General features: G+C 42.3%; 1 protein-coding gene across 36 annotated transcripts in view; it reads right to left on the reverse strand.

Moving 5' to 3' along the window:
* NEK1 (NIMA related kinase 1) overlaps window positions 1–14,978 on the reverse strand; it is a 213,091-nt gene that overhangs the window by 87,807 nt on the left and 110,306 nt on the right. For 25 of the 36 annotated variants that reach the window (XR_011559613.1, XR_011559611.1, XR_011559607.1 and 22 more), the window contains 4 exons: window positions 12,945–13,176; window positions 10,199–10,351; window positions 5,838–6,005; window positions 53–167 (listed from right to left, as the gene is read on the reverse strand). Coding sequence is in view for 18 of the 36 variants with exons in the window: in XM_070757419.1 (XP_070613520.1) it covers window positions 53–167; window positions 5,838–6,005; window positions 10,199–10,351; window positions 12,945–13,176 (668 nt within the window). In the remaining 18 variants the exon portion in view is untranslated. The remainder of the gene's footprint in view (window positions 1–52; window positions 168–5,837; window positions 6,006–10,198; window positions 10,352–12,944; window positions 13,177–14,978) is intronic. The other 11 variants (XM_070757409.1, XM_070757415.1, XM_070757411.1 and 8 more) reach the window with 2 other exon arrangements.

A 14,978-nucleotide genomic window follows, 5' to 3' on the forward strand; every position in this document is an offset into this window, starting at 1 on the left:
TTTGTAAAAAATTAAATTTCAAATGGAGGCAGCATAAAATATGCAAACTTACATTGTTTCCTTTTCTTTTCTTTCATTAACCCACACTTCAGCAACAGGAAATATATTTGTTTGACATTTGTTTATTTGGGTTTCTTCCAGCAATTCTGCTTCCAAATCATCTGATTCTATGAAGAAACATTTTAACTTTTCTGGAGACATTTACATACAGCAAATTCAGTAGAAGGGCATAAAATCTTTTGAAATATTTTGCATGAGATCATTTAGCAGCACTCAAAATAGCAATGGCAAGATATACCGTACTTTTCAGAGTATAAGATGCATGTTTTCCCCTCTATAAGAGAGTGGAAATGTTGGTATGTTTTAATTTAATTTGGTATGTACCGAATACAACCACTCTGCAATGCCCCGTTTTGAGAAAAATGGGTATGTTTTCCCTCCCAAACCCCCCATTCATCATATTTTTGCCCTCCCCAGCCCTTAGGAGCACTCTGCAGGTCTCTGCGTGCCCCGCTTTTTGCAAAAACAGGACATGCAAAGGGTTTGGGCGGCTTGCAGTCTGCTCCTGGAGATCTCTTCAAAATCTTGGTGTGTCTTATACTCCGTTGCATCTTACAGTCTGAAAAAATACAGTAACCCGTCAAGTCATATTTAAAAATGCCACATGAAATGTTATTATATACTACTTTGTGTTATCTTTACGTTTCAGTTATGGATGATTAAATTATTTAACTATATATAGTCCTGAATTTACAACTAATTTGGATTGTGGGGGCAATAGGCTGGCTCTGTTAAAAAGTGCTATTGCTAACATGTTGTAAGCCGCCCTGAGTCTAAGGAGAAGGGCGGCATAAAAATTGAATGAATAAATAAACTAATTGCTTAGCAACCTTTCAATTCACAACAGACCTCTCAGGGCTACTTATGATCAATGTTCTCTCTAAGGTGCGCAGCCGCTCACCCAAAAACTACCCCCTGTTCACCCTTTTCCAAGGCCGCACAAAGGAGCTGGGCATTGGAGTTGGGGGCGTGGAGCGACGAAAGTGCTGAGGCAGGCGAAGGCTTTTTCTTATTTTGAATGTTGGGCACACGCATTCCCCATCCCCTGCCAGCCCGCCAGGGGATGCAGGGAGGCCACAACTGAGAGGCTCAGCACCAGCCCATCCGTGGCAGGCGAGGGTGGGGGCGGCCGCGGCGCCCTTTCCTTCTCTCACCGCCTAAGTCTACCTCCGGCGGCCTTCGCCGGCAGTAGACATAGGCGGTGGGAGAAGGAAAGGGAGCCATGGCTGCCCCTGCCCTTCCAGGCACCTCCGGCCCCCTTGTGCCCCTGGCCTCTTGCCACTGCCCCCCACCTGTCTAATCCACCCCTCTCTCCGGCTTTCTCCTCCTCCGCCTCCCGCCTTGGGGCACGGCTCCTCCTGCAGCGATGGCTGCAGTGGCGGTGGTGGCTTCTTTCCCTCCTCATCCATGCCCCCAGTGAGGGGACTGCGAGAGGGGCGGGGCAGGCGTTCCCGAAGCAATCGGCGAAAGCGCTCTCAGCGAAGGGGCTATGAGAAGGTTTTCTCTGAGCGCTTTGAGAATGCCCGCCCCGCCCCTCTCGCAGCCCCTTCACCGGGAGTACTTTCGTCCATGGCTGTAGGAGAGGGGGGGCAGGTGTTCCTGAAGCACTCGGAGAAAGTACTCTCGCAGCCACTTCGCTGGGAGTGCTTTCGCCGAGCGTTTCCGGAACACCCGGAAATAAGAAAAACCTTTGCCGGCCTCTGCAGAGAAGAAAGGAAGAGAGAGAAAGAGAGAACGAAAGAGAGAGAGAAAGAGAGAGCAACAGACAGAGCGAGATAGAAAGAGAGAGGGAGAAAGTGAGAAAAAGAGCGAGAAAGAGGGGGGAGAGAAAGAGAGAGCGAGAAAGAGAGATAGCAAGAGAGAGAGAGAAAGCAAGAGAGAGAGAAAGAAAACAAGAGAGGGAAAGAGTGAGAGAGAAAGCAAGCAAGAGAGAGAGAGAAAACAAGAGAAAGAGTGAGAGAAAGAGAAAGCAAGAGAGAGAGAGAACAAGAGAGAGAGCAACAGACAGAGCGAGATAGAAAGAGAGAGGGAGAGAGAGAAAGCAAGAGACAGATAGAGAAAGAGACAAAAGAGAGGAAGGGAGAGAGAGGAAGAAAGCAAGAGAGAGGGTGAGAGAGAGAAAGAAAGCAAGAGAGAGAGAAGAGAGGAAGGAAGAGAGAGAAAAGAGGAAGGAAGAGAGAGAAATGATAGAAAAAAGGGGAGAAGAAAGAGAAATGAGAAAATGATTGATGCAGAGAATGAGAGGAAAGAGAGAGAAACAGAGAGAGAAGTGACTCTTGATTGAAAACATATGATAAAAAGCACCCAAATAATAACAGAGGGAAAAAACCCCAGCCCTCACCTGTTTTTGGAAATGGTTCAAGAGTTCACACACACACATACACACTGGGGGTGGGGGGGAGAGACAGGGATGGAAAAAGTGAGTGTGGGAAGGAATGAGAGAAAAAGGGAGGGAGAAATAAGAAACAAATGAGACAGAAAAGGGGGAGAGACAGGAGAGGTACCCAGAAATGAGAACAGTGGTTGAAATTTGGGGAGGAATGATTATTAAATATGGATTGACTATGGAAAATTGGTAAAAGATATTAGATGTTGTTTAATATTAGGATGTATTAATTTTAAAAATTGGATTAGAATTTTAGAACTATATAGAATTACATAGGTAAAATTAATGGAAGATACATATGATAAATAAGGGGTTTCTGATATGTACTGCATGGTTTTATGAGTTTGCATTATGAATTTAAAATATACTTGGAAATGTAGAAGATTGATGAAAGTTAATAATAGCAAATGCTGAAAATTAATTGAGCTTGGAAATATTGAATGAAATTATAGAAAAGTATAATTTATGGAAATATATTAATTAATTAATTAATGTATTTATTGTTAAGAGTTGAAAAGGACCATGAAGGCCATCGAGTTCAACCCCCTGCCCAAGCAGGAACCCTATAGTACACCAGTCAAGTGGCAGTTCAATCTTCTCTTTAAAATGTCCAGGGTGTTGGAGTTCACAACGTCCACTGGTAGGTTGTTCCAGTGGTTGATCGCTCTGACCGTCAGGAAGTTCCTCCTTATCTCCATGTTGAACCTCTCCTTGATCAGCTTCCAGCCGTTGTTCCTCATCTGGCCCTCTGGTGCCCTGAAAAATAAAGTGATCCCCTCCTCTCTGTGACATCCCCTCGTATACTTGTAGACTGCTATCATGTCTGCTGTGGCCCTCCTTTTCTCTAGGCTATCCATGCCCAGTTCCCTCAGTCTCTCTTCATAAGTCTTGGTTTCCAATCCCTTAATCATCTTGGTTGCTCTTTTTTGCACCTTCTCCAGAGTTTCAATGTCTCTTTTGAAGTGTGGTGACCAGAACTGAATACAGTACTCCAGGTGTGGTCGGACCAGGGCATAGTAGAGTGGTATTAAGACTTCCCTGGTCTTGGAGTGTACTCCCCTGTTGATGCAGCTTAGGATTGTGTTGGCTTTTTTAGCTGCTGCTGCACATTGTTGGCTCATGTTTAGTTGATTGTCCACCAAGACTCCGAGGTCTCTGTCACAGTCGCTACTGTTAAGAGGGGTTTCTCCCAGGTTGTATGTGTGTCCAGGTTTTTTTCTGCCTAGGTGAAGGACTTTGCTCTTGTCGATGTTAAACATCATTTTGTTGCCCTTCTATTCCCTCGTCCAAGTTGTTGATGAAAATGTTGAAGAGCACAGGGACCAGGACTGAACTCTGTGGTACCCCACTGCCTACGTTCTTCCATGTGGATTTGGAATCGCTGAGGACAACTCGTTGGATGCGGTTGGTCAGCCAGCTATTGATCCATCTGCATGTGTTGTAGTCTACTCCACTTTTTTCTAAATTGTTGATTAGGAGATGGTGGTCAACTTTGTCGAAAGCTTTGCTGAAGTCTAAATATATGAGGTCCACCGTGTTGCGCTGGTCTACTGATTTGGTTATGGTGTTGAAAAAGGATATGAAATTGGTTTGGCATGATTTGTTTCTGACAAACCCGTGTTGGCTGTTGGATATTATCTTGTTTGTTTCCAGGTAGTGGCAAAGCTGTTTTTTTATTATTTTCTCCAGTATTTTTCCAGGTATTGAAGTCAGGCTAATAGGTCTGTAGTTGCTTGGATCCGTCTTTTTCTCCTTTTTGTGGATGGGAAGTACGTCCGCTCATTTCCAGTCTTCTGGTAGGTCTCCAGTGGCCCAAGATTTTTGATAGATGTCTGCCAGTTCTTTTAGGACTCTGGGGTGGAGTCCGTCAGGTCCCGGTGATTTGTACTCATTAAGCTCCCTCAAGTAGTCCCTAATGGTAGCTTTATTTGTGTTGAGTTCGGTTCCGGGGCTGTTATTTGCAGTTAGGTTGTAGGTTGGTTGGTTGGTAGTTCCTTTATGTGTGAAGACTGATGTAAAGTAGGTATTGAGCAGCTGTGCTTTGTCTCTGTTGTCGGTGATTTCGTTACCATCTTTGTTTTTTAGTATGGTGACTGTTTCCTTGATTTTTTTCTTGTTGTTTATGTGGTGGAAGAAGCTTTTTTCGTTGTCGTTAATTTTCGTTGCGAGGTGCTGTTCGTGTTGAGCTTTTGCTGTTCTGGGACTGTAGTCGAGTTGGGTGTTGTAGTGTAATTGATGCATTGGTGTTCAGGTAGAATTTCATAGTATCACTAGATTAATATAATACAGTAGTACCTCTAGATACAAGCTGCTCTACATGCGAGTATTTCAAGATATGAGCCACGAGGGGAGAGAGATTTCTGTTCTAGTCCCGAGCTCAAATTCGGGATACGAGCCGAGCGTCCACTAGGTGGCGCAAGAATCCTTGCTTTTGGTTATCTCAGAGGGGAAAAACAACGTCTAAAGTTATTTGTTCCAGATACGAGTTGCCTCGACATACAAGCTCCCTTCTGGAACGAATTATGCTCGTATCTAGGGGTACTACTGTACTGTGATAAATATTTAAGAAATGAAGATTTTAAAAGCATGGATTTATTAATTGTTGTGTTTTTGGTTTTGCTGGTTGTTTTAGTTTTAATAGTAATATATTTTGTTTTTGTTTTATTATTAATTTCTTTTAATAAAAAAGAAGGAATTTATTTACTTACTTACTTATTTATTTATTTATATTTCTATGCCGCCCAGTCCAAAAGGGACTGCCGCTCAGACACTATACTTTTCTGCCCACACCGAAAAAAAATTAGAGTGAACGTTGCTTATGATCAGTTCCAAAGTCCCAGCAGCCCCCTCCCCTCCAGTCAAATTATCATATTTTGGTTGCTTACACATTTACAGCTGTTTGCAATGTCATGGAATCACATGATTGTGATTTACAATGTTTTTGCCAGTTAGTTCCTATTTTTGGCAAAAATGCCCGACAGCAAATCATTGTCACACTCTCTTAGCAACTGCCACAAAAAAGATAGTAAAATTGATTTGGTCACTGGGTGACCCACTTTATGACTATCAAAAGTAATGCTCTGTTACAGTCATAAGTTGAGAACTACCTGTAACAGCATTTGTCAACTCCCCAAACACATTGACACCTGGGCAGTTTACAATAAGAACAACAGAAACAAGACATAAGTAAAAAATAGAAATACTGTATAAGAAATAAATATAATGCTCTTGTACAATTCATCAGGACCAAAAATATGCTGGAATAAAACAGATGGATTGCAAGGTTTCATATAGGTAACAAATTCTTGTCAAGCTTCTTTAATATACTGTATTTTTCCTGCTTGATTAGAATATACATTTAAATATACTTGAATTGAGAATTGGCAATTACCTTCCACCAGAATAGGTTCAGATGATAACTCGGCTAACTCAAATCTATGAAGTTTTGCTGTTGCCATATTTTCACTATTATCAGCTTCAACTGAAGATTTTCCTTCAACAGAAGTTACTGCTCTAGTATCAACAATCTTTTCTATTGTTAAAGTTGTCTTTGACACTTCTACATTAAAAACAACAATGTTATCATTTGAATCATATTTCTTACTGAATTCCTTTCAGCAAACATGATACATAGCATTCATCAGTCAAAAACTGCATTTTTAATCCATGCTATTTTAAAATTGTACTGCAATTGTACAGAAATCCAGAGACTGGGACTTATCATTGACATTGCAACAATATCAGACATGAGGAGCATGTCTCAGCATTCCCACGTAGAGTTTGCCACATCAGAAAGCTAAAAGCCACCATGGAAGGTTGGTGAAAAAAAGAGGGGCGCCCTGCAGATTGTGCAGAATCACAATCACTTGTTCCAGGATTTCCCCCCCCCCCCATCTCCTTCATAACGAGGAGAGGCAGCAGCCAGAAAGGGCTGCCAATAAGCTGGGACAACTGAGGCAACAAAGAAAATGCAGGAGCAGTGTATATGAACAGTGAATGGAACTGGGTGAGAGGATTCTTTTTTTTCAAAATGTAACCTTAAAAAGAAAAGAGAAAAAAAATCTGAAAGAGACTCTTAATTATTTATTAAAGTGGCTAATAATCACACAGAGAAAAACTACAGACCTGAAAGAAAAGAACTAAGAGAGGAAAATTACAAATTTCAAAGTGCAAAAAATTGGATGGCTAAATTGGGTAGGCGTTATTTTGGAAAGGCATTTCATAATATCTATCTATCTATCTACTTATAATTGCCTTTGCTCTTATAAATCAAATTTATATTGGATTTAATAGCTATTAGAACTGTGGTAACACTGAAAACTAAGCTGAGAATGCCATCTATTGACAAAGGAAAATATACCATACTGTATAAGCCTGGGAAAATTTTTGATTAGAAAAGTAAACAATATTTATTTGCAGAACTGTGGTGATATTTACTGTTCTATATTTAGCTCCCATATGATTATGGGAGGTTCAATGGAGTGAACAAGGAAAATAACTAAACCAATTTTTGAATGTTATTAAACTTAAAGAGGGGACATAAGGAGATATTCGGAGAGTTTCCTGGACTACCTGAATGTCTGACTGAATAACTCTGGTATATAAAAGAACTGTGACTATAGTATTCTTTGAGGAGCAACATCATGCCTGAATATATAGTTGTTGAATTATTGAGTAAAACGGACCTTATTAAAATAAGACAAGATGCTCCATATGGGGGAAATGAGTGGAAGTGCAAATGAAATATTGTTGATGTTCAAAAGCATTAAGGATCTATGACAAAGAACTTTAGGGAGATAAACAATTTAATGCAAGGCATAGAGGGGAAACTAGAAAATATTCTACAAGGGACAATGAAAAAAGACCAAGATGCCCAGGAGAGGGAGGAGACAATGGAAAGAATGGAGGAAAAAACAGAACAGATAAATCAATCAATCAGCAAAACAAGAAGAGAAGAGAATAAAGACCATAATCAGTGGTGAGCTGCTGCTGGTTTGAACCAGGTCGCCCATTCAGGGGTGGGAATTTGCCTAACTTTGCCTAATTTGCCTGGTAGCAATGGCCAGCTGGCCATGCCCCTGTACTGGTTCTCTGATTGCCTCTTCCTGAAAGTGGTTGGCACAGAGGGTTATTTGCGCAATGTGATGGAGCATGTGCACAAATGTGCACTTCCGATGCAATACAAACCAGTAAGGAAGGTAAGTAGAACTGACTCCTGATTATAATGATTAATGAAACAAGTCAGGGAAAAAGTATTTTAAGAGCTTTTAAAATGGAATGGGAACATACCATTGAAAAAGAGATAGGGGTTTGGGCAGATACCCTGGAGGCTTGCAGTATAAGATGATACAAATGGGGGGAATACTTATATTTAACAGTAAAAATACAGAAGTAGATTGTGGCAAAAATCCAAGAGTATGGAAGGTGTGCCAAAAAACAAATAAAAATTGAAATATTTGAACAGACCAGAAATAGAAAGGAAACGTTATTTCTAGGGGATTCCCCCACTTCTTTCTTTTAATATAATGGGGGCCTGATTAAAAGTTGGAACAGAAGTAGGAATAAAAGATATACATAGTATAAAAGTAAAAAATAGATGGAAAATTAGAGATTAGATATTTAAATAATATAGTGATTGTTGTTAGGATGGAATAAGGGAATTAGATTTTAATACAATATGTATACTATACTGGGATTAATAAGGATGCCCTGATTAAATAGATTAAAAAAGCAAAGATTAAGATTAAGATTAAGATTAAGATTAAGATTAGAGGTTGAAAGATAGTGATTATGCACGCTTAAACAATGTTGTAATTGGCATTAGAATGATACATTGAAATATTGAATAATTTAAAAATGAAGGGATATTAATACAAGGACCATGTAAGCTTAATTAATGTAACAAATATTATTTATAACTTTAACTTTGATCTAGGTACTATTGTCTAAGAATACATTTAAAAGCAAATATTTTTTCCATTCATTTAAGATCCAGAAATTAAAATCAGTTTACCGGTTAACACTTTGGACAAAAAGCAGCCGTTTTGCTTTTTTCATAAATTCTGGCAGTTGTGTGCTACACTATTTCTTTTTGAATCTGTTTATCCCTGGATACACACAAGAAGGTACCCCCACCCACCCCTGACAGACATGTTAAGATAGCTAACCTTCTGCCAATGAGAACATTTTCCAAAGCGCTTCTCCTGCAATCTAAGAATCCAGGCAAGTTCAAGGTTGAAAAGGTGGTTGCTCTAATAGGCTTTATTTATTATTTATTTATTTATTATTTAGATTTGTATGCCGCCCCTCTCCGCGAACTCGGGAACAAAGCATAAACAGATCGTACAAATCCAAATAGATTCAAATAAATTTAAATATTTAAAAAAGTTTTAAAAAAGAACCCCAATATACTAACAAGCACACACACAAACATACCAAACATAAATTGTACATGCCCGGGGGAGATGTTTCAGTTCCCCCATGCCTGACAGCAAAGGTGGGTTTTAAGAACTTTACGGAAGGCAGGGAGAGTAGGGGCAGTTCTAATCTCCGGGGGGAGTTGGTTCCAGAGAGTCGGGGCCGCCACAGAGAAGGCTCTTCCCCTGGGGCCCGCCAACCGACATTGTTTAGTTGACGGGACCCGGAGAAGGCCCACTCTGTGGGACCTAATCGGTCGCTGGGATTCATGCGGCAACAGGCGGTCTCGGAGGTATTCTGGTCCAATGCCATGAAGGGCTTTAAAGGTCATAACCAACACTTTGAATTGTGACCGGAAATTGATCGGCAACCAATGCAGACTGCGGAGTGATGGTGAAACATGGGCATACCTAGGTAAGCCCATGACTGCTCTCGCAGCTGCATTCTGCATGATCTGAAGTTTCTGAACACTTTTCAAAGGTAGCCCCATGTAGAGAGCGTTACAGTAGTCGAATCTCGAGGTGATGAGGGCATGAGTGACTGTGAACAATGAATCCCGGTCCAGATAGGGCCGCAACTGGTGCACCAGGCGAACCTGGGCAAACGCCCCCCTCGCCACAGCTGAAAGGTGGTTTTCTAATGTGAGCTGTGGATCGAGGAGGACGCCCAAGTTGCGGACCCTCTCTGAGGGGGTCAATAGTTCCCCCCCCAGGGTGATGGACGGACAGATGGAATTGTCCTTGGGAGGCAGGACCCACAGCCACTCCGTCTTATGCCATTGAAGGTTTTAAAGTTCAACATCAATCTCTTAAACTACTGACCCAGAAATAATATATATATTAAGGTAAGATTGTTTAATTAGGTTCCATGGAACCCAAACATTTCAATGGGATCTGCAGGGCTAAAATAATGGGGGGAAATACTCTCAATAAAAAAACTAGCCTCCCTTCACCAACTTCTTGTAGAAAGGTTTTTCTTTCCCTTAGTCACGGAAATGTACTGTAGTAAAATAATGGGGCTTTCATTTAGAAGTTACATCACTCTCGGTCAGATTCCAAGAATTTTTAAAATAACAAATAGATTATGTGGTTCGAAAAGGCTTGAAAACCTCTGTCTTAGCTAATGGCTTTTAGTTTTAAAAAAGGACCCTACTCTGAGTTGCCATTTTTCAGGGCCAAAGCAAAGAGTTTTTATACAAGATGTTTTACTTTCTTAACAATCAAGAAAAACTGTAAATTAGTTTAATGTCCTGACTACAATTCATGAAAAAAAATCAAAAATATAAGCCTTGTAGGGATTTCAAAACTCCAAATGATAGTTGTAATTTATCCTTACCATTGGTAATGTTTAAATTATCCATCAAATCAGTTTGAAGCTGTAATTCAACTTCCCCAAGTTTCTTCAGTACAGAATCAATAGAGCTATTATCCCAAACTTTTCGCTGGGGTTCAGCAACATCTAATTTAATAACTTCTCCAAATATTTGTGCTGTAGGAAAAATTTAACATGTTAGCCAAAATGTATTTTTTTTAAAAATATATGGGAAGATATTTTGTTTGTACACTCAGTAAAAGCTGAGAGAGCCATTACTGAATAACTCTGCATTGTTTTTAAATTTTAAATGATCTTTAAAATGAATAAAATGACAATGTGGTGGCCTGTAAATTACAATCACAGATTACTATTAGATGATGATTCATGAACATGCACAGGTTTCTTTGGATGCTCTAACACTCTTCTAACTTTTTGTTCTTATTTTTTGTTTTGAAAACTAGGTTATGTTCTTAATAATGCCATACAGCAAGCTAGAAAATGAGTGAAAGTCGGAACAGAGCTCTGCAAAAAATAGGAATCTAGGATAAAGAAACAAATAATTATGAAATTAGGTTAATAGAACCATCAATAGTCTAAATAAAAAATATAAATACTTAATTATACAAAGTTTTAAAAAATGAACAGAAGGAAAAGAGCCCTAAGGCAAAAAAATCTGGATCATGTTTTTGCCTTTCTTGGGTGGTAGTAGTTCATTGTTGAATACTGTCTCACGTCTGATGTATTATGCATTGCAATTTGCATAATACATCCGGTGAAGTATACACAATCTCTGTTAAGTATCATTAAGTTATATGCAGGGGAGGGCTGCTGGCGGGACGGGGTGGAATGCCATTCTACCAGCGAAAATGGAGTTGCGCACGCATCTCCATCACTGCCCACCGTGCACATGAGATTCGGCTTCCTCACCACCCCAGCCAGCAGCAACAGCGCCCCCTGGGCTCCAGGCATGTGGCCTGCTGTGCTCTCCCGCACCACAGGCATCTCTCGCAGCAGTGATGCCGGCTGCCCCGAGTGAGTCGTGGCCTTCCGGAGCACAGCGCTAGAGGCCCGGCCAAATCTACTGCTGCTCGGAGGGTGAGGGGACAGACAGAGTGCTCCTTCGCCGAGCAAGATCTTCTCTCCTCCTCGCCCACTTCTGCACAGGTAAGACGTTGCAGACCACAAGGGAATGAGGGATCTGATCTTACTTATGCAAAACTTTCAGAGGGAGGAGGTCGCTCGGCGGAGAGGCGCTGTGCCTATTCCCCTTGTCCTCTGCTGCTGCAGCCAATTTGCCGGGTCCAGCCTCCCAGAGCTCAGAAAAGTAGAAATCCAACAGGCCGACCTCAGCGGGGGAGGGGGGCCAAACGTCCAGGGCCTGGCTGGTCTGGGGCCGTTTTCTATTGTTGCTTGACAAGGCCGCTCCACAAAGCAGGTCTCAAGTGCCCGCAGCCGGTGAGGAGGCGGGGTGGCTGGCGCGTCTCCTGGTTGGTCCCTTTCCTGGACTTCTGTGACTTCTTGGCAGGCGATTGGGCCTGACAGGTGGGCAGTGCAAGTTGGGGCAGCAGGCAGCAGCAAAGCACCAGCCAGTATGAGAAGCTCCGGGTGTGGTGCCCGGCCCAGGCCCTACATGCGCTGCACCACTATCTGCCAGCCTCAGTGGCGCCAGCCGGCCAGCACCTGACCAAGAATGAGACACTGAGCCTGGCTGGCTGGCGCCACCAAGACAGGCAAGTAGCGGTGTAGCACGTGCAGGGCCTGGGCCAGATGCCGCATTCAGAGCTTCTCACGCTGTCTGGCGCTTTGCTGCTGCCTGTCGCCCAGCCCTACCCCGCCTACCAGGCCCGCTCGCCTGCCAAGGAGCTGCAGGAGTCCAGGAAGGAGACCGGCAAGGTGCTGCTGGCCCCGCCCTTGGCCAGGTAAGGCAGCAGGAGGGCCGCGGGAAAGTGGGGCCATGGCTGGGGCACTTTGGGTCCAGTGTTGGTAGAGAGCTGGGGGAGAGGTGCCGCTTTTCATTGCTTTCCCTACTCTCCCTCCCACATTCTCACCCGCAGCTCCATAGCAACCTGGCTTGAAAGTCGGCTTGGAAGTTCCCCACAAGGCAAACATATATCCATTGTAAGATAAAATACAGGAAATAGTATAAGGGCAGACCAGATGGACCATGAGGTCTTTTTCTGCCATCAGTCTTCTATGTTTTTCTAAGGCAGCCTCTCCCGCGGCCCCAGCTGTAGGAGGGTCGTTCTCCCCCCCTTTTCCACCCGTGATCGCAGGAGAAGAATGAGGCTTTAACTCAACTCAGGGTTCCGGGGGGGGGGATGCCGACGACAGGGCTTTTGCAGAGCCTGGGCGCGCGTCCTCACTATGCGAGAGAAGCTCACCACCAGTAGGTATCTGAACTGGGAGGCTGCCCAGGGCTACACCACCCCGCGATCTGGAGAGGGTGGGAAAGAAGCAGACGCTGGAAAAATGCTGTTTGCCACTCCCATTCCCCCCATTCCCATTCCCCCCACCCCCGTTCCCTCCAGCGTCATCTCACTGTTCTAAGGAAAGGGCACGGTCAGAAATGAAAATAGTCAGAAAGTAGTCAGTAGTTCTCTGTGCATGCGCAGGAAGCTGAAGGGCACACGCATGCATGCAGGGGCATGCATACGCGTGCCTAACCCCCAGGAGCATTCCAGTAGGGCTGCACATAGCTGCCCTTTACATGATAGGACAAATATCTGCATGTTACTGCTAAAGCAATTCGAAAAATGAGGCAATTTACTTTCTGTTCCAGAGAAAGATTCTTCCATTGTTAATTGTGCTAGTGGAACTACCAGCTGTGTCCCAGTTTCCCATTTCTTACGATCAGCTGAAATTGGACATATTACTACTTGTTGGTTATGATTCTCGTCAGCTACAGGGTTTTCACAGGTGTCTTCGGGCTCCCTGTTCTCTTTCACATCTTCATGTGCTTTAAGATTTTGATTCAGCCTTCTAAGTATTTCTCGCTTGTTCTAAAAAACAGAAAATTTTTGACAAAAACCCCAAACTTTCCCCCCAAAGAGGACAAGCTATTGTTAATCTCTCCATAAGTCATTTATTAAAAAAAGTTTTTTTCTTGAAAATTGGTGTTTGATGGGGGAATTGGAATGGAGCGATATCCCCAGGACTGACAGACTCTCTGAGAAAAAAAACCTACATTATGGATTCTTTTTCTTTGATTTGATAGACAATGTGGAGTTAATTGATATAAGACAGAAAAATGATAATTCCAGTTAGTTACTTTTCTGAAAGACATCTTTTCAAAAATACAGGTGAAACTCAAAAAAATAAAATATTGTGCAAAAGTTCATTTATGTAAGTGAAACCAATATAGGAAAGAGATTATATGCAAAGCAAAATAGTTCAAGCTGTGATTTGTCATAACTGTGATGATTATGGGGTACAGTTCATGAAAACCTCAAATCCACAATCTCAGAAAATTAGAATATTACACGCAATCAATAAAACAAGGATTATACATAGAATAATATCGGACTTCTGAAAAGCATGAGCATGCATATGTACTCAGTACTTGGGCCCCTTCTGCAGCAATTACTGCCTCAATGCGGCATGGCATGGAAGCTATCAGCCTGTGGCACAGTGGATGCTTTTGACGTTTGTTGTTCAGGAGTGGTTTGACAAGAGAAATACGATATTTGAAGCCCATGTCCAGGATCCGTTTGTGTGTAGTGGCTCTTGATGCACTGACTCCAGCCTCAGTTCACTCTTTGTGAAAATTCCCAACATTTTTTTAATGGCCTTTTGCTTACAATCCTCTCCAGGCTGCGGTCATCCCTGCTGCTTGCAATGTTCCCTCTAATGTTTTTTCAGTGTAAGCAGAAAAGTATAATGTCTGAGCGGCACATTTTCATGCTTGGGCCTGGATCAGTTAGAAACCCAGTCGTTAAGCAAATCTGGCTTCCAGCACCCCTCCCCCATTGTCTTGGCTTGTGAGATGGTCGCAAAAGTGACCTCAGAACACACAGCAATGGTGATAAATATGAAACGGCGGCCAAGTTTTGTTCACACATTCGTGGGGCTGCTGCGAAGGTCGTAAGTGTGAAAAAGGGGCATAAGCCACTTTTTTCTGGGGCATTGTGACTTTGAACAGTCAGTAAATGAAGTGTTGTAAGTTGAGGACAACCTGCCTTCTCCCCTAGATGTTTTCTGTGGAGCTTCAAAATGGACTCCTGAACTGCTTCTAAAAACACTGGTCAGACAGATAATCCTCGACTTCTGTTCTGACCCCAATGGAGGCCAACGTTTCTATCTCCTGAGTAAGATGGTTATTAATTGAGTTCTGCCTCACTTTACCACCTTTCTTGCCACAGTCGTTAAGTGAATCCCTGCAGTTGCTTGTCAGAAGATCCCAAAAAATGTTCATATAACCCTGGACATGGCCACCATCATAATCACGGACAATGTTCCCTGTAATTTTTTTTCAGTGTGGGCGGAAAAATATAGTGTCTGAGCGGCAGTCCCTTTGGGACTGGGCGGCATAGAAGTATGAATGAATGAATGAATGAATGAATGAATGAATGAATAAATAAATAAATAAATAAATTTTTAAAAATCCCTTCTTTTTTATTAAAATAAATTAATAATAAAACAAAACCAAAATCTATTACTATTATTACTATCGTCTCCTCTTTTTCCATCCCTGCCTCCTCCCCCCTTGGGTGTGTGTATGTGTGTATGTGAACTCTTGAACCATTTCCAATAACAGGTGAGCTATTGGAAATGGTTCAAGAGTTCACACACATACACACAAACA

The sequence above is a fragment of the Erythrolamprus reginae genome, chromosome 7 (genome assembly GCF_031021105.1).
Source record: "Erythrolamprus reginae isolate rEryReg1 chromosome 7, rEryReg1.hap1, whole genome shotgun sequence".
Lineage (NCBI taxonomy): Eukaryota > Metazoa > Chordata > Lepidosauria > Squamata > Dipsadidae > Erythrolamprus > Erythrolamprus reginae.